We start from the raw sequence: 19981 nt of genomic DNA, 5'->3' as shown, positions 1-19981 counted from the left end.
GAATCTTCTGAAATATTTCCTAGGGAGTTTTTTTTTGGGGGGAAACCATGGATATTTCTCATCAGCGTGGAAAAAAACCACCTATTCAATTTTGCCTTCAGCTACACAGAAAGTCTCCTGCGCCCCTTGCTCGGGCCTGCTGACAATCACCGCTGGATGCAGGTCACTTCATGTGCTGGAGGACAGCCACACAGGGAGGCTCGCTGAGGGCTGGCACATAGGTGAGCGTGACAACACTTGTCCTTGGGATCTGTGTGTCGCTTCTTTTTTAAACCGAGGGAGGGAGGGTGCCGGGGCGGCATCTGGGGGCACTGACGGCCCAAGATGAGATCTCAGCCCTGCACTCCATGGTGGGGTGGGGGGGAGGGGGCAGGTTAGGCAAAGACCCCCCGGTGCCGGGATCCGGAAGGCCGCAGGGCCGCGACGGCGTCTCTGTGCGGAACGCCGGAGCCGGGGCAGCCGTTTCCAGCCGAGCCGCGGCGGGCTGGGGAGCGGCACGGCGGTTCCCGCCGGCCTTTGCTGAGGGGCGGCCGGTGTGCCCCGGCGCCGGGCGGCATGGCCGCAGCGATGAAGGTGTTCGCGACGCTGAGGACTCACTGGAAGAAAACCACGTTCGGGGTCTGCTTGCTGAGCTGGGGCGGGAACTGGCTCTATGGGAAGCACTGGTAATTGCTGCTCGGAGCTGGGCCGGGGCGGAGCGCGCTGGGGGGCGGGAGAGCGGAGCCACCGCCCCGGCTGTGTGCCCGTGGGCTGCCTCAAGCGGCCGGACCAGCTGCCGCGTTCTGCTCGGGTGCCCAGGGTGCTGATCCGCTGACTAAGACGGGGTCCTCTCGCTCCCATGTTCTAGAGACCTGCCCTCGGAGGGTCCGGCAGCTTGAGGGGATGGCTCTCCCTCCCACTCAGCAGCCATGATCTGGGGAAGGCTTGGTGCCTGTTTGTGGTTTCCCGCCTTGGCCGTGTTGTAAGTTTGAGGTGGTAGTTTTAAACAGAGATGTTGTCATGGTGGCTTGAGTAGTTTTGGGGCCTATTGGAGAGGCAAAAGATGTCTCTTTTCTCACTTAAAAAGCAAATGTCATCAGCCAGGTGTGTGTCATTACCTTGAACCAATATAAGGATGAATAAAACCAGAGGCCCTACACCTGCAAATGGTGTCAATGGTACCAGCTGATGCAAATCATGGAATCACAGAATGGTTTGGGTTGGAAGGGACCTTAAAGATCATTTAGTTCCAACCACCCTGCCGTAGGCAGGGACATTTTCCAGTAGATCAGGTTGCTCAAAGCTTGTCCAATCTGGCCTTGAACACTGACAGGGATGGGCAGGGAAGATGTGCAGAGGGTGGCCACCACAGTATGGTGGTCTTGAGCCTGTTTTCCCTCTTCTGTTTTTCTCTTCATGGTGCCATACACCTCGTGAACGATGCTAGATTTGTGTTGCATCAGCACTTGTGCCTTGAGGCCTGGTCCTAGCAGCAGCCGCTGTGCACTGTGCCTCCATGATGAGCCTGCTTTGCCGTTATCACCCACTTAGAAGGAGCCCGTCAGCTGCTGCATAGGTTATACCTAGAAGGGTGTAATTTCCATTGTCTGTGGACAGCATGTTCCTTATAGTGAGCAAAATCCTCTTGCAATTTTTGAATAGCCAGGCTTATTTTAATCCCTGTCCTTTATGGTTAATACAGTTCACTAGAATGCAAGTATAGCCAAATTACTTTTAAAACCTTCTGGATATTTTTGGTGTTGTTTATTCTGTCATTGTCTTAATATCTGTTTAATTATTATGTCATGATTTTAGCAGTGTTCTTTTCTGCTTATATGAAAATGCTGTGGAAGCCTTGGTGGAAAACTTAGGAAAATAAGCCAGTTTATGTTGTTTGCTATACTTTCCTTCTTTGCTTCCTTTTGGCTGGAGACTTTTGCATTAGATCAGTCTTTGTTTTGAATGGTACATCTGCTTTAGTTGCTTACTTTGTACCAGAGGCAGTAAGGCTTGGTTGGCTGCAGGGCAAACAGCAAAAAACCCTCTCCCTCATTACCTTTTTCCTTGTAATTGCTGATTGTAGGGCAGGCTATGGTAGGATGGAGAACAACTGTGTGAAAGCAGTGGTAACAAGGTCATGGTTTCAGGTGTATATTTGCATGGACAGAGAAGTACATAGTATACTGCTATGTTGGAAGCGTTGCAAGCACAGAACAAGTTGAGGAGTTTTGATGCCTTTGTGTAATGTCAGTGGACCCTTGAGCTTGCATTCCACTTGACTGAAGTAAATAAAGAGGAAAATATGAAAGGCAAACAAACGGGAAGCTTTTGGTATTTAAATTTCAGTGCTTGGGAGTTATTTGCACCAAGTTGTGGGCTTGGTGCCTAGCCCATACAATGTAGTGGGTGAAAAAAAAATTGTTTACACATCCCATTCTTCAATCTGCCCTCATATTTGAAAGGGAAAAAACAAAAATTGGAAATGCAAGGTAGGAAATCCTGTGATGACAAACAGGTCTGTGTGATTTTGATGTAGACTGAAGCACAGGTGTAAAGTACTGCTTTCAGATGTTTAAATACTGTTTGGAAAAAGTGATAAGCATTTAGCTGCAGGATTGTTTTAGCTAGGGAATAGAAAAAATGAGCAGTGACACAAGAACCTGATGGCAAGAGTGTAAAAATTCAGAGGTAGTCTCAGCAGCCCTACCGTGTGTGGTACACTGTGCACAGTGAAGACCTTACCTTGTGGCTGCTGGGCAGTGGGGAATAGGTCAGGATCCTTCTTTACAGCTTGTTGTGCCTCCAGATGTGGTAATGGCTTTTGGTTTGGGTTGGTTTTTTTTTGTTTGTTTTGTACATTCTCTCTTCCCAGTTTCTGTACCATTTGTGTGGGGAGCATGAGGTGCCTTTTGCCCCATGCACAAACTGCTGCAGGCAACACTTGAAGAGGTTAATGAGGGCTATTTTGGCCCCGAGGCTTGCTGTTATTGACATCAGAGGCCAAATTACTATGCATGAGTGTCGTGGTTTAAACCCAGCCAGCCAGCTCATTCACTCACTCCCCCCCCTTTCCTCCCTCTTTCTTCCCCCTACTCCTGGAGGGATGGAGAGGAGAATCAAAAGGAATGCAACTCCCACGGGTTGAGATAAGAACAGTTTAGTAACTAAGGTATAACACAAATCATTACTGCTACCACCAATAATAATAATGATAAAGGAAATAACAAGGGAAGAGAATACAACACCTCACCACCAGCTGACCGATAACTCGCACCCCCAGCCTGACCAAGCAGCAACACATACCTCATCCAACCCTGCAGTTCTAGCCCTTCTGGGTAACACTCAGTTACATCCTGGGCATATGTGCTGTGGTATGGAATACTTCTTTGGTCAGTTTGGGTCAAGTGTCCTGTCTCTGCTTCCTCCAGGCTTCCCCTCCTCCCTGGCAGAGCATGAGGCTCACAAAGTCCTTGGTCAGACTAAAACATCAGCATTATCAACTCTGTTCCCAGGCCGAAAGTCAAAACACAACGCTGCACCAGCTACCAAGGAGAAAAATGACTGCTACTGCTGAACCCAGGACAATGAGGCATACTTCCCTGGACTTGTATTTGCCCCTTTTAGAACAGATTAAAGGTTTAGTGAAGTCTTGTGCTTTGGTTTCTGGCATCACTGGAGTGTCTGATGAAGGGGCTTGCTTTTAGCACATTATCAGTTTAGATTAGCTTCTGACTTCTTGGAATTAGCTGTCTGAGACGTTGATCATTTGTTGGCAGCTGAGGAAAATTTTGTTTCTCATCCTGCATTCCTCTTCTTCCCTTTTCCATCCTCATGGGTTTTCTAAGATATTTCTCTTGCAAGGAAATAATAATTTGCCTTTTTGACTTCTCAAGGTTCATTCCCCTTTTTCGATGCAGAGCCTATGATGCCTGCATTAAGTGGAGCTATTGTAAATAACGTGTCCTGCAAATAAATGGCAACTCTTCTACAGTCTTTGTGCCCATCAGAACAGAAATGCTCTGTGAGACTTTATATGATGCTGTGTGGACAAATAAGGACAAAAATAATGTTACTTTTCCCAGACTTGTTTCCCATGAGTCTTCCCTGCCCGGAAATGGATCTGTGTGTCTCCCTCCTGCAGCCTGTGCTCTGGGGTTTCATGTGGACAGCCTTGTGCTCCACAGGCTGTAGAGGAAAGAAGGGCACTGGTGTGTAATGGTTCATCAACAGGTTAGTCTAAAGGTTGTGGATGACGATAACTTTAAAAGCTGAGGAGCTTCTTAGTCCAGTCTTGTACAATACTTTCCTCATGCAGCATTTAGTTTCTGGGTCAGTGTGTTGGCCTTTCATCTTTGGAGGTATCTGTTCAGATACTGACTGATTTAAAAATAAGAGAGTTTTGGATGAATGGGAAGAGTAAAAAGGGAACCTTATACTGATTCCCCCTCCCCTATTTGTGGTACAGTTCTTAGAAATATGTAATAGGGCAGAAGGTGCCTCCTCAAAAGAGACATTGATTGGGAGGTGGCAAGTAAAATACTTGGCTTTATGTCTGGTTGAACTACTGTTAGCTAAAATCCTATTGCTGTCCTTACAAAACCTTAGTGAGTCTTAAAATTCCTTTATTCCTCATAAACAGATATGTTTTAAAAACACATTGTCTTGCATTTAGGATAGCAAATACTCTTGTAGCATTAGAGAACTAAGAAGATAACTCTGTCACATGTAAGATTGTCTCCTTTTAATTTCTCTGGGTTGCATGAATTTTTGTATTATCGTGATTTCAGCTTATAGTGTATCCTACTACAGGTACGAGGTACACTGAATTTAATGTACTAGATCAAAGCTTAGAGGGTATGCAGATTGTCAGATACATGCTCATTCACATAATGTACTTCTGTTTAACATATACATGTGGGGATGATTACAGATAAAGATACTATATGATAGTTTAAAAATCTCCACCAAATTTGGAAGCCTCTCTCACCTGTATGTCCTGGGTCACCTTTCCTGAACTGAGCTGCTGCTGTTCTTTGTATGTCCAGGTGGGGCAGTGATTCACCAGCTGCGTCAAAGCAGCAGAAATTTAATCTCTGACATGATGGACATCAGTTTAACTCATTGTCAGGTTTGGCCAGACTGTGGTGTCACTGGGTGAGTGATCATCACTTTGTCATGATGGGGAGGGACCTTTCGTACTGCACTGAAATGGTGGACTCATCAGATGCTCAGTCTTGCTCTGTAGATGTTAAAGTATTGACTTTCTCCATAGAAAATGCTGGCAAGGCATCTTTGACTGCTTGCCAGTAATCTGAGTATTATGGTTATCTGTAATTTGGATGTGAGTCTCTTCTGCTTGTTTGCCAACTGATAACTCAGTTTGCCACCTTTTTGCATGTAGTTCCTGAGTGGCTGACTTTATTTCATCAAAACCTTGTCAAAAACCAGTATAAATTCTGAGCTGATGAAAACTAAGATTTGTCTTTCATTCCCTTCTGAAGCCAAGCTGGAAATAAATGCTAATATCCAGTAAAGAGGATGCTGTGCTCTTGCCATATTGGAAGCAGCCAAAAAGCCCTCTGCTAAGATAAAATCTCTTTTAGGATTTCTTTTATAGCTCTTGAGGCAATGAGCCTGTATGCACAGCTTTAGTCATGTTTCTGCTCACAAAGCTGTCTTTTGAGGCAGACACTGAACAGGAGACTTTAGCCTGTTTCTTGCTTGAATATACCTAACAGTTTTAGATTTAATGCTGATAAATTTTTTTTAAATGGGATCTCACACATGAGCTTCTTTATACATTTGTAGTATGGTCACTTTTGAGGGAGTTCCTGTGGTCTGTAAGGTGAAGGCTTACCCTTGATGCAGCTGTGGGCCTCAAACAGCTTCTTTGTTTCAGGTTTGCTGTCTTCTCCTTGTTGAGTTCATTGGTTCTCTGGCTGACTTTTCTATATGGGAACTGACCTTTCAGCCCTGGCCCCTCCCGGCACTTGGGCAGAGGATGCAGCCTCAGCTGGAGGAGCATGGATGCTCAACTGTATGGATCTTTGTGGTTTTATGTAAGACTGTTAATTCCCTATTCTAGCTGAAAATACTTACAACAAGAGCAGTGACCACCAGTCCTGTGCCAGAGATTTTGCAGAGAAATCAGAGCAGCCCCTGTTTAAGCAAGTTGTACAGATGTTGTGCTCTCATAGCCTGCTGTGTTCTGGCAGCCTGACACGGCTGACACGTGGTGAGCTCTGCACAGTTGCTCTTTATTTCTGTGTTGGTTCCTTGCTTTGGCATAAGACTGCTTTGTTCTCCAAAGACCTCACACTGCAGTGGCTGCCAGCCTTTCAGGATTGACTTTATCTTTGTTGAACCAGTCAAAGTTCTGCCTGTGGGTTCAGCTTAGGACAACTTCTTTCTTTCATACCCCACTGCCACTGCTTGTTCCTCTCTGTCTCCCAGTCTTTTACTGCTTAAGCAAGTTGGCTGGGCTATAAACTGTGTGATCCTTAATTCTTACAGTGGGAAGACAGCCCTGGGTTGACCAGAAGGTATACTCTAGCCTTAGGCTAGAGTTGTGTCTATAAGCCCTTCGGGGAAGCATTAAGTAAAAATTGATTTTTAGTTTGCTGTGGATATGGTGCAAGTCAGAAGAAATCTCTTTGTGTTCTTTAAGGCAATGCAGCAATTTCCCTCAGCTTCCACCTGCCCATGTTCTGGTATGGTTAAAGAGGCTTTGTTACTACTTAGTATTCGTCAACAAAGTACAAAAAATCAACAGAATCTTATGTTTGTTATTAAAGTATTTTCTCTGGGTGCTGATATGCAGCCAGAGAATAATCTAATCTACATTAGAATATAGAATATTTTGATAATCTGTAATCTAATATGTACCAAGACAGAGGGCATTAAGAAACTACCTCTTTGCTATTATTAACATTTTTCTAGCTGTATTTATTATTTGATAGGACCCGCACAGGACTTCCAGACCCACTCATCATGAGATGAATGAAGGCAAGAGCCTGATCCAGGAGGATGACTGCTGCTTTCGCAGATACACTCCTGTGACTGCACATGTGCTATTTCTAATGAACTGTGAAGATAAGTTAAATGTTGATGTAACATTTTAAGGAAATATTTTTTTTTCCTATTACATGGCACCTTTAAGCCAAACTTAGAACATCTTTAAGCCAAACTCAGATGACTTTGAAATATATGTCCTATTTGAATCAGTGGAAATGCTTTGAGTATGGCTGGGATGGCATGGGATTCTGGGTGCTATGCTACGGGAGAGGTGAGACAAATAACCTGTATATTACTGGACAGGTTCTTCTGGTCTCAGAACCCAAACTTTTCCTTTTGACACCAAAATGATACGTGTCAGGGTAGACTTCTGTGTCTGTAGATGCTTCAGTGTAGGGGAACATAAGCATAAATTTTGACATCTAAACTGTCAAGCCTTAGTTTTATGGTGAAGACTCCAGTGAGTTGAATCAAGCTTGCATCCTTGACAGTTGTTTTGAGGGTCTTTGCAGGTTGGGTCAGAGAGCACAGTATCTGTTACTTGCATTTGAAAAGCTGTGCTGGACTCCATTTTAAAGGTGATTAACACTGCAGTATAAGGTTGCAGGCACCAGGAAAATGTACTGGCTGGTGATGTGACACAGCTTGACTTGGGGACAAAATGGTATCAATATGAAGTAAACAGATAACATGAATCTGACTAGAATTTTTTAGTATGGTTAGGACAGCAGTTGTCAGCTGTGCAGCCATCATTTGAGAGTGGGTTTTTCTTGATACCCCATCGTATTTCAACTTCACATACTGAAGTTGCAATTGCTTTGTGTTTGCTCTGGCCACACATAGTCACAGGGGAAAAGAAGTCCCAAATGAGGGCTTGTGCCCTCAGTAGCACAGTGTGGACAGCCTGCTATGCTGTCTTGATTGAACTGGAATTAGCTGTGACAGTGTTGTTTAGCTTGTAACACAAAACCTTCTCAGAGGTAGTTATTGTAACTACTGTGCTTTCATTATATTATGGCACCCAAAACCAAGTTTGTTGCTCCTCTAAGTAATATTTTAGGAGCCTAATACAAATGACTTTGTCCTTTTGTTTTAAGGAGCAAACATGATAGTTAAGAGCATTCCCTCTGAGGAATTTGGTTTTTTAGCCAGTTACAGGCAGTTACTTGTTGAGGTATTATTCACATATTTTCTTTCTCCATGCTTGAATTCTTCCTTTGTCTTTCTATTATTGCCAGGAATAAATCTGTGGCTTTTTTGAGATAGAGTTATTTTTTCAGAGCCAAGCTTTGTATCTCACATGAAGTCACCCTGCTTCTCCTTTTATGGCATTGCAGCATCTTTTGGTGGCGTCAGAAAGAGCAGCTTACATAGCTCCATTAACAGATAAACACCATGAACGCATGGAATTGAATAGATCACACTCATGTTTGGATCCATAGGTCTGACCAAGGCCTTGCCTTCTGCCATTCCCATTGCAGGGATTTGGCCTGGTGAGCCGCACTTTGTGGCAGGAGTGTTCTGCTTTCCTAGTCACTTGTTTTTCCTGGTTGGCCTTGAATCCTCTTAATTGGTGTATTCAATTTGATATGCTGACTGTAATTGGAGTTTTTTTGTACTAGATATTTTTGAGGCAATAATATACTCTCTTGCCAACTACTGACAAGGGCATGCTGAAGGAGTTCTTTGGTTTTAGCAAGGAGTGGGAGTGTCTGGTATCTAGAGGACTGGTGAGACTTTGAGCAGTGCAGAACAGGACTCCCTGTTTTGTCTGCAAGGGCATTTTTTGGTCTGGGGAAGAATGGAATTTTGTTCCTCACCCAGTAGCTCTGTTTCCAGTTTGCTTGCCAACTGTACCCTGCTTGCCACCTTGCTAATGTGGTCTGTCACCAATGGCAAGCACAAGGATTAGTCTGGAATTTATTTCTGAAATGACTGTCAGTGACATTGCTAATACTTACCTTTTCTTCTTTGTTTTTAAACTTCACTTAAGTGAGTTGAGTCATTTTTCACCTCTCTGGAATTACTGCTTTGAGCCATGCTCAGACCTAGGTGGGTGGTAGGTCCTGCATTAACATGTGTTCAGTTTACAAAGAAAAAAATGGAGAGGGGAGTTCACAATTACAATGCACAAAGGTTTAAGTCTGTGGTCTTAAGTACACTTAAGTCTACTCTAAACCCCTTCTATGTTGCCAGAATGGTATGTGCCTTCAGTGCAAAGTGCTAACATTGGAAAAATAAGCATAGTTCTGGAGAACAGTTATGTATGTATGTATAATAAATCACAGTTATACAGTGTCTCGTAGTTTATGTAATCACAGTACACTGGCATCCTGGTCTTTGTTTTCATAAACTCACAGAATCACAGGACGGTTTGGGTTGGAAGGGATTTGGTTTGGGTTTGGTTAAAGATGACGGACAGGGACAACTTCTACTGGATCAGGTTGCCCAAAGCCCTGTCCAGCCTGGCCTTGAACATTGCCAGGAATGAGGCAGCCACGGCTTCTCTTGGCAACCTGTGCCAGTGTCTCATGACCCTTGCAGTAAGGAATTTCTTCCTAATATCTTACGTAAATCTACTCTCTTTCAGCCTAAAGCCATTACCCCTTGTCCTGTCACTACATGCCTTTGTAAAAAGTCCTTCTGCGTATTTCTTGTAGGCCCCCTTTAGGTACTGGAAGGGTGCTCTAAGGGCTCCCTTGAGCATTCTCTTCTCCAGGCTGAATGAGCGAAGCCCTCTCAGCCCTGTCTCCGTAGGAGAGGTGCTCCAACCCTCTGAGCATCTTTGTGGCCTCCTCTGGACTTGCTCAATAAGAAGGTCCATGTCCTTCTTAAGGATGTTTTCTGCTATTACTATAGAAAGGGTGTTTATGTGCACATGCAGAAAGAAAATATGCATGTGTGCTTAAATAGGTGTGTTTCATCCTTAAAATGTTTTAAATAAGTCTTAACCTGTTTGTTTGGTTTTATCTGTCCTGGTGCTCAGAGTGTGTGTAAAATGGGTATGTACCTACATTTAAAAATGAGCAAATTGTTTTAAGCTTACACAACCTAACGTCCACTTTCTTTTCTGTCTTACCTAATAGTGATAACCTGCTACGAAGAGCTGCATGCCAAGAAGCCCAGGTAATACTGTTTAAAGTGATAAAATTAGATTAAAATCTTCCTCTTATCTTGGTTGTGCAGGGCTCCTGAGATTTTTCCCAGTGGGCCCTCTCTACGTGACAAGCTTTATAATGATGCCATCTGTGTTCTTTTGTAAAGTGCCAAAGGGTGGATGAGGCCTCCTCTGTCCTGCAGCTGCGTACTGTACGCTTTGTGCCCTGACTGCTGTTGTGATGGACGGTGCAGTGTTACCATTGAGGGAATCTTAGTTACTGCTGTAGCTATGCAGACCTCCATTTCTGCAGGTGTATTCTATTCCTGTAACATTGTGATATGAAGATGATGTGTTGATGAAACAGGAGACTGAAATCTGCACTACGATGGGTATAGGACAGAAGCGGTGCAACCTGCTTCAGGTTAGTGCTTAGCTGGAGAGACCTTGTCCTTGTCAATTCGATCCTGAGTGACTTTATCAAGGATACTAACTGTGATGGGTGACCCAGCACTTCTGAAAGCTGTGTACTGGGACCTTAATGGAGACAACCCATTTGCTGATTACTGACAAGAAAACTAGTATTCAGAGAGAGTTATTCTCTGAGTATACTGACTGTTGCATTTTGTAGTTTGTCACTTGTATGGGCAACCAGCAAGGAACAAATTCCCATAATGTAGTATTCCCATAAATAAATCTTGTTCTTAATAAGCAGTCTTTCAGGGGCACAGGTGCTGCTGCCCATGGATGACATTGCTGCACAGGTACTGCCTACTTGCTCTGGTTACCTTGGTGCTGTGCTACAGGATTTTAGGGGTCTTTTTGCCTCCCACAAATAAAGTTTATTCTAAACTTGCTTCTCCGTGCCAGGTCTTAGAGATTTGGCAGGGTATAACACTGCTCCCATTATTTCTACATACTGATGCCTGAGAAGAATGGTGAAAATTAGTTTTCTTCTTTTATTGAGATTATCCTGCTTCTGAGGTGCACCTGAATAATCCCAGTTTTAGCCTGCCTGCTGTTGAGGGAAAGATATTCACAGCACCTTAGTGTGGGCAGTAGAATTTCATGCCAGAATAAATGTAAGAATGAGAAATAAATGAAAGAATAAGAAAAAATGTTTCCCTGAAAGTACTGTTTTCATAAATGAAACTTGCAGCTTCCGAATCAAAAGCATTTCCAACTCATACTGTCGTTTGTTCTTGATTGTTATGTTTTTGATACTCATTTTTATTGCATAATATCAAAGTGATGGAAGTTTTTTTATATCACCAAATATAGCAGTTAATACCTCAGTATTTGAAGCATGCTGACCAAATTAAAAAAATACAGAAAAAAAAAAAAAAAAGCATTGATGAGATCGTATATAAGGAGAAGTCCTTATAAAGTCCTAAGTCAGAAAGGTGTAACTGCTAAAGAAAGACTGTTACAAGAAGATAGTTCTGTTGTGGAAATTCTGGCTTTCCTGTTTCTTAATTCCAGCTATTAAGTGGTGGGATCTGTTCCAATATGGCTTATTCTCATAAATGAAAGTGCAAAAGCACTGTCAATAAAGCTTCCTGCAGTTTCAGTGGTTAAAGCCTGGGAAAATATTCTGCAGAAGACTCCTGCATTAGACAGGAATGAGCCAGAAAGCCTAGTAATCAATTCTTGCTGTAATTTTCATTCTCACTGATGTGACAGGGCCAAATACTGCTTGAAACCGCAGAGCAATGCAGCAGTAAGGCATTAAATGTTTGATACATTCTTTAGAGAAACAACAATCTGTAATTGTTTGAAAAATTGTACTTGCTTTATAGTGCTGTGTAAGTATAGGGGGAAAATAGAGACAGACTCACCCAAGAAAAGGTTTAGTCTGAGTGAAGCGTGGGGGGGGGGGGGGGGGTGTCCCTATTATTTTATATCAGATTTCTAAGTTTTTAAGCCTGTCACAATACCAAATTAATGAGGTACCCACTTTGCTGCTGAAGTATCTGCTACAGCAGTATTTCATGCAACAATTCCACCATGCATGTCTGAATTTAAATATCAGTTTATGATGACAGCCTTGGGGTGGCAGATGATCATAGAAAGAGCCTATAATAAAGAACCCATTGATCATATCTTAAACCTTTTCCACCTTGCTCTGTGGAATAAGCCAGTGTCAACTGACTGTGAACATCCTCTGCAGATATGACCTCGCTGATTGACCTTGTTGGTGCTGAACTCTGGGCATGTGTTAAAGAGGGCCTGTTTAGCTGAAAATTAATTCACTATCTGAAGCAGGGACAATTTCCTTTAAAGGAACGTAGTTTCTCTGTTAGTTTTCATAAAGCTTTATAAAGCCTTTGTATAAAAGAGTTTTCATAGTTGCAAAATAGTGATTGTCATCTTAAAAGTCCAGAATACAATACCTGGAAGTGTGCATTTGACAAGGAAGTGAAAAAGACATTGACTTTCCTAAATTACACCTTCATATATAGATTTAATAACCATTTTGAATGCTTGGCATTAAGTTGTCTTTCCTTATATTGTGTTCTGAAAAAGAAAATAAAAAAAAGGATTTCTAGAATGTTGCATTATTTTTTTATTTCCTGTCTTAAAAATCAGCATTTGCTGGAGCAATGCCCCTGTATGTAACATAAATGTCTAAGTACCTTACATAAAGAGGTGATTATGTCATTACTCATAAATTCTTTATGAGTCTTGTTAGGCTGTTTAAAGCAAGCAAATACAGCACATTGTCCCCCACAGACAAATAATTAGTTGTTTCTAACAACTGTAATGGGCTAGACGGGACCCCTATATTTCCCAATGCCTGCCTAATAATTGCAGTAAAAGAAGTTGATCTATTTTTGAGTAAAGGTTAAGAGTTACTGATTTGTTTCCCTTTCTTTGAAGATTCCTTTTCTCTCGGCACCTTCTCTCATCCTTTTTTTGTCTTGAAGAAGAAATGTGAATGTTTTAAGCAACACGGCCAGCTTTGTGCTTCTTTTCGTTGAGGTTTCCTAAGCAAAGTTGGCAAGTGGAATGGATTAGAAATTTAAACAGCTAACATTGGGTACAGTGTCCATCTTCTTCAAAATAAAAATTCCTGCTAGGGGGATTAATTTTCAAGATAAACAAAAAAAAAACAGGGACAGTTGCCTGTGTCTTATGTTCAGCGCAGTAGTCTTCTGTTCCTACTTTTTTTCTGGGGCTTCTGGGTGCTGCTGCTGAATATGTTGTCATCATTGCACTCAAAACCAGTTTTAGTGTAGAGGTGAGGATGACTTTAGGTGACTTGAAAGGGGTTTGCTTTCTCTGGTAATTGTCTTTCTTATCTTCAGAAACTTAAGCATAGAAAATACAAAAATGAGCAGAAGAGATCGAAGAAGTGAAGTACAAAAGTGGAAAAAGATGCAGAAAGAAGGTGTCAGGCAGGTGTATGAGAATTACATAAGGAAGGAGAATCAAGTAACCTTCAAGTCAAGGATAGCTCCCTGGATCTGTGCCCATGGCAGAAAACCAGAGGTTGACACAAACAAAATGTTGGTGGATTTATAAAATGAAGAGTACTTGTGACAGTGGTGTGAGCTGTTGATAAGAGGGCAGGTCTTTGAAGTGGAGACCTGTACAATGGCTAAAGATGGAAGTTGTTTGAATGGCATGAGGCTTGAAAGCCCATTCGTGTTTGTAGAGATGCATTCTTTTGAAATGATTTACCAATGTGCTTTAAAGATAAACTGAACTCTGCTCTTCTTCTCTTGCTTAGGTTTTTGGCAACCAGCTGATCCCTTCCAGTATGCCATTGAAGAAAGCAACAGTGTTCCTCAACCCGGCAGCTTGCAAAGGGTAAAATTCCCTGTTCCCTACACTCATACATGAGGCCCTCTTTCTGTATTTTTGTTCTGCCATGCACTTTAAAAGCCAGCCAGATTTTTGAGCTCATTTTTACCTCCCTCTGATGCCAAGCTGGTGCTATGTAAATATGCCAAACTTTATTTCACTGAAAATATTGGGATGAGAAATAGAACTAGATGCTTGAGGTGAAAGAGTGATTTCTAAACCTATGTATATATTTAATTTTTCTTTTATTCTGTGTTTCGGCCTTTGTCATTCCTTCATGTGTGGAATTGTCTCGTATTCCTTCCAAACTTCTGTATGTGATGCATTTCCGGCCTCAAAAACTATAGAAGTAAAGAGATGACCTTGATTGCTTCGAGAGTTGAAGTCAGCCAGCAGTGCCCTTACTTCTTTGGGAACCTGTCCTTGAAAAGGGTTGTGTCCACAAACTGAGAGGCTAAATATGGGCTCAGAGCAAGACTTCTGGAAGAGGTCGGCTGCTATTTTTGCATGCTCATTAGCAGAAAAACAGTAATCTTGGATATGCTGTGTGTCTGTTTCTGCTGATCAGCTAAGCTTCATATCGGTTGCATCTTGTGGGAGAGGCAGGAAGTTGGTAGTAATAATATGAAAGGAATAATATATCTTACATGGAAGTGCTTGGACTTACGTGCTTTTGTTCAAAACTCATGACTAGAAAATGCAAATTGTTAATAAATTAAGTCTCTGACTTCTAGACTCATGTTTGCTTGTAAGCAATTTATAGTTAATGGCATAATTGGTTTATTATGCAATTACAGGCAGAAAATGTATCAGTCCTTTAACAAAACAAGGTCACATAAGATTTTGCTTCTAAACTTACAATATTTAATAGTAAATGTTTTTTAAAAAATGTTTCTGAAAACCTACAATGAGCTTTCTTTGTGGTTTTAAAGCTTGGTGCTCTGGAAGGCATTAATTTTCTAATAAGTTTCTGGAGATTTTGTTTTGTTTGTTTTTTTTTTTTATATTATTTTTGGAGAAAGCTAGATAACCTCTTCTGCATTTATTAAAACTGCAATAAAAACCTGACATCTGAGTGATGAGTCTAGAAATGTAATACATTTGAACCAAATGAAATCTCATCTTTCCTGACTGGCAGGTTGAGTGACTGATTGTGTAGATTATATGCTCGTTTTTAAGTAGATTTTGTGTTCTTATTAATTTGTTTCTTTCCTTTTTAATTTTTTTTTAGCTACCAGACTAATGGAATGTTTTTTACTCTGTTATTTCTAGCAAAGCCAGAAACCTTTTTGAAGCAAATGCTGCTCCAATTTTGCACTTATCTGGCTTGGATGTAACTGTAGTTAAGGTAAGAAATGATAGGTTTTGCTTATATTGATATATTGTCTGCTCTGCTTTCTTCTCTTGACGCATTGAAATTAAATTCTGTATTCATTTGAAGTTCTCAGTTGTCCTCTAGACATCTTGTGGGAAGAAATAAATACTGAGTTATTAAGCTGGTACTTAATATTTTTCTTTTTAATTCACAGATAATTTACAAACTGTGTACTGAGTTTTTAATTTTCAGCTAAAGCAGTACACGTGCTTATCTGTCAGTCTAAAGCAGCCCTTCTATAATTCATGTTTGAGAGAAAACTCTCTAAATACTTGTGCTGGCTAATGGTACGTGCCCATCACTGTTGAAATTGTCCATTCTGCCTGAACTTGCAGAATTCAGAAGCGAGGAACTTTGGTGTGCAGTAGACCTGTTCAGAATAATTAAAAATAACCTTCTGTTTTTACACTGAAAATATCTCAGTGTATCCCCAAATAATTTGGCATTTCATCATGAAGGCAGATCACTGAGCTCTAAATGGTGTGAATTAGCAGGGAGGTTTTCTTTTGAAAAAAAGAAAAACAAGTAAACATGAAGGATTCTGATGTTTTTGCAGGTTTTTGAGGCTGTGATATGTGGATTGTTTAACAGTTGCTGTGTCCTAGCAGTGAAGTACTCTAATATGTACCTTTCAGTCTTGGAATCTTTTTCACAAGGTTTAGTGTTAAAATGCTGGTTTTATTAGTGCCTTTCTCTGATCATTGAAAATACATAACCTAATCCTAAGAGAAAAAATTATTTTGCAAGACTTAAACCTGATGCTTTGCAACTTCAGACCTACAAGTTAGCAAAGCAGAGTGGGGCTGGTAACTGGGGCTGAGATATCCCTGTAAAAAACATTGATCTTGCAGAAAATGTTTTGGATGGTTTCAAAAGTCAGTGTACTCTTTATTGCTAAGCCCCTTGTCAACAGCTTGCTGTTGGGAAGCAGCGTTTTATGTAGCTTGTGTTGTGTTTCAGGAGACACACTTGAGCACTTTGGCTGCTAGAGCATCATTTGCTTCTGTTTTTGTTGCAATGCAAAACTACCTGGAAATAAGATTATGGCTTCAATATTCTAGCTCTATTCAATGAGATTTACTCTGATGTTTCATTTAGTCTTTATATGCTTGCACATATTGTATTAGGCAGCAGACTTGTTTTATAAATTGAAGAAATTTCAGTGATTGCAAGTAATGTACAGTATTGTGTGCCTATATGAGAATAACTATTAAGCAAATGGATAGATGATTCTTTTCTTTTTCCTATAGAAAAGAAATCCTAGAAATAGTCACTTGAGTTCTCATGTTTGGATTTCTGTTTCTTCAGACTGATTATGAGGGACAAGCAAAAAAGCTGCTGGAATTGATGGAAAACACAGATCTCATCATTATTGCAGGAGGAGATGGCACGGTACAAGAGGTACTGCAAGAGCTTTGTCCTGGTTTGTTGAGAATCCTAGGCTGAGGGTGAGAAGACTGAGTCTGTTTAATGTAGCAGTATCATAAGAAGTATTACTAGAGATTTGTCCATTTTGCCGTTTGTGTTTTCAGCCAATATTACAGTTTTCTGGGAGCAACTCTGCCAATTGTTACTAGTCTAAAAGTGATGATGGGAGTGGGGGCAAAAAGAGTATGTGACATAAATATCTTCCAGAATTGTATTATAGAATGAGAAAATTATTTGGGGACATATGGTTTCTGTGTAAGACTTTTTCTTTCTGTGCAATGTAGCTGTAATGGTTTAATTTTCAACATTCATTCCTGTCTGTACTTCCCAAGAGGAATGTGTGTTTTGCTAAGTGGGAATCAAATAATATGAAAATTACCAGGGATTGATGACAAAGCATGGTATGTATCTAATAAATGCCTGTTGTCAAGAGAATGAATGACAGGAACAAACTGGGATACTCTATTTTCCAGGGAGGGCTGGGGGATACTCTATTTTTCAATGAAGGCTGTATTTTATGAAAGCATTTCCTGGGGTGGTGACTACTGATTTCATAAGGCAATGGATAAATGAAATGCAGTAGCCTTAAGAGAAAATGGTTAGAATATATCTGCAAGTTTCTCCTGGCCTTAGAATTGACCAGTGCTAATTTTTGTATTATGCAGAGCACTGTTCAGTGTTTAAACATTTACACTGGCATTGGTTGTGGTACCAGCATATATACTCCTGTGTATTCAGAACCCTGTTTCTACCATGTTCATACATTGAACGTGCCTCCTTTCCCATCTAAGCAACTGTAGTACCTTCCATAAAAGAGAAGCTGCTGCTTAAGTCTTTTCCAAATGGTTAATGAATTTTAGAGCTTTCTGCTGTAACTAAAAACCAGAATTCTCAGAGCAGAGCATTTTGCATGTTTTTCAGGTCATAACTGGACTTCTGCGCAGAGCAGATGAGGTGAGCAAGTGTCATTTTAAAAATGTTATTTATTTATTAGAGGAAGTGTCATGTGCATCCACTTTGATCTTTTGGCCTCAGCTGTCTCCTACAGATAGGTTGCTTACTTATCTGGAGCCAGCTTGCTGGGTAGTAAATCAGCCATGTCAGTGTCCTGCAATTCTGCCCATTGTTCTTCATTCCCTTTCTGGGGGAGTGCAATGGCTCCCAAGCCACAGCTTTGGGAGGTTTCCAGCATCAGACTAGGGTCTATGGAGAAGCCAACTGCACAACTTTCAAAGACCCATGGACCAGCTGTGTGTGCTGCTTTGTTTGGCAGAAGCACTGGGCGAAAGTACATGTTTTTCTTGTACAGGCTTGAAACAGAATTCAGTTATGGCCATGCTCCTATTGCCTTATGATTGTTTTGCTATTTTTTTCAAGGGGTGAATATCTACCTATGCAGATGGCTGCAAAAAGCAAATTTTAACCTCTCAAGGTGGATCATTCCAAATGGAAATGAGATTTTTCTTTTTTAAGAGGGAGGACAGTGTTATTGAGGAAAGAAGGGAATCATTGTTCCCAAAACCTTCTGGCAGGAGCTGGCAAAAACTCAATTAAATGATCCAGACAAGATTATGATGATATCCTTGGCAGCTAGAATTGTATCTGTTTAGGCAGTTGCTTTGTTTGAATGTGACAAGAAAAACTCTGCAGCCAAGCCAGACTGTTTAAAGGGGAGCTGGCTATATCAATTCTGAGACATCAATTTTTTAAATTTATTATTATTATAGTTGGCTCCTAAGACTTCTGTAATCTAAAGATCTGGAAGAAAAGTTCTTGAGGCTTTACTGGCTAGTTTTTCATCTTTATTTTCTGACTTTTCTTGGTGGACCTTGGGTTGATTTGCCATAGAGTAGAAAATTCTGCAGCTGGCACTATTTCTGGTGGAATACTGTGTTGCAGTATTGCCACTGTGTAACTTTATGTCTTTGGCCAGGAAGTTCTTCTTGTCCTTCGTATCAGTCTGTCCTCGGAGTAGGGATCTGCAGTTCAGCCCCCTCACTCTGGCTCTGCTTCCCTTTTGGCTTGGGTATGTCATGCTGCTGTTGCCTGGATAAGAAAAGCCTGTGCAAATGTATTAAAACACTGTTCCTAGCAGCCAGGGGAGCAGAGCATGACTGCATGAGCTGCAGCCATCCTTTCATCTGCACACTGTAAAACTATTCTGAAGAAAATGAGAGAAGGGTGTTTGAGATGTGTGAAGACTTGCAGGTGACACAGAGATAGCAAGGGTGAGCATGAAGTGAGGGGGGTATCACTTAGTCAGTGCAGATTTGCAGTATCATCATGCTGCTAGCAGCAGTGCCCAGGAGGGAGATGGTACATTGTGATATATGGTAGTTTACATTGATTTGCTGACACGCTTCAAGAAACACAGCTTATTATGAGGTATAGTATAATAAGTTGATCCTTCAACAAGGTCTTTTGTTGAACTATGGTACAGAAAAATAACATGGTCAATGACTTCCGAAAATTAGACCTTCTGCTGCTTCATGATTTGGATGCCTGAGGAATCAGTTAATTTCCTTTCCTTAACTGGGAAAATCTCTTTGCCATGCAAGGTTATTCCATCAGAGGGGGATTTCTGCAATGGTAAATGAGTTTCAGAGCTTGAGATGCCACTGTCAGTATTAAGAAAGATTGCTGACAGAATCCATGCACTAGTTAGGACGTGGCTGCCAACCTGCATGTAACAATGCTCTTAATGGTTACAGAGAGCTCCTTTGTACCCAGTTGGCAGTGGTGGGTTCACAGATTCAGATGCCATGTTCTGAGTCATTACGTATTACTGCCTCATTTAAGGAAGCGCCTGGCTGTGGAGTGCCAACAGGCTGATACCAGACACAGCTGTGATCTCCACACAGGAAGCTTTGTTCAGCTTATGCAAATGTTAATTTGCTCTCCTCATGTGTCCAGGCTGCCTTCAGTAAGATTCCCATAGGATTCATACCTCTTGGAAAGACCAGCACCCTAAGCCACACGCTCTACCCTGAGAACGCAAACCAAGTTGAGTAAGTATTACATGTTTCTGAAAGGGGGCTTTTTGTTTGTTTGTTTTCAAGGAGCAGTGCTCCTTGGTAGCTTGATACTTCGCTTTTTCTTCTATGTTACATAGAGATTGACAGTCTCTGGGCAGAGCCTGATAATTCTCTGGACTTGCCTGAGTTAAGGACTTCCAAAAACTGACTAAAAAGAATGAAATGTATGTATTATGAGAACATTAAATAATCTGCTGTGGCTAGTTTATATGTGACTGTGTGATACTCAGATTGAAAAAAAATGTT

At 41.3% G+C, this 19981-nt stretch overlaps 1 protein-coding gene across 2 annotated transcripts in view; it reads left to right on the top strand.

Annotated features, from left to right (window-relative positions):
* The first annotated feature begins 471 nt into the window (after positions 1-471).
* Positions 472-19981, top strand: part of AGK (acylglycerol kinase) — a 35329-nt gene continuing 15819 nt past the window's right edge. Inside the window, exons 1-7 of one of the 2 annotated variants that reach the window (XM_061444911.1) lie at positions 472-665; positions 10080-10119; positions 13824-13903; positions 15170-15245; positions 16581-16673; positions 17622-17654; positions 19614-19708. In XM_061444911.1, the coding sequence (XP_061300895.1) occupies positions 556-665; positions 10080-10119; positions 13824-13903; positions 15170-15245; positions 16581-16673; positions 17622-17654; positions 19614-19708 (527 nt within the window). In that variant the 5' untranslated portion in view covers positions 472-555. Of the gene's footprint in view, positions 666-10078; positions 10120-13823; positions 13904-14244; positions 14387-15169; positions 15246-16580; positions 16674-17621; positions 17655-19613; positions 19709-19981 lie in introns of those variants that run through there. The other variant, XM_061444912.1, reaches the window with a different exon arrangement.

Source organism: Pezoporus flaviventris, unplaced genomic scaffold, assembly GCF_033815535.1.
Source record: "Pezoporus flaviventris isolate CSIRO_AGI_PZ_B2104156 unplaced genomic scaffold, CSIRO_AGI_Pfla_v1 ptg000002l, whole genome shotgun sequence".
NCBI classification, from domain to species: Eukaryota; Metazoa; Chordata; class Aves; order Psittaciformes; family Psittacidae; genus Pezoporus; species Pezoporus flaviventris.
Note: the sequence above shows the minus strand (reverse complement) of the source record. Positions and strands in the feature narration are given on the sequence as shown.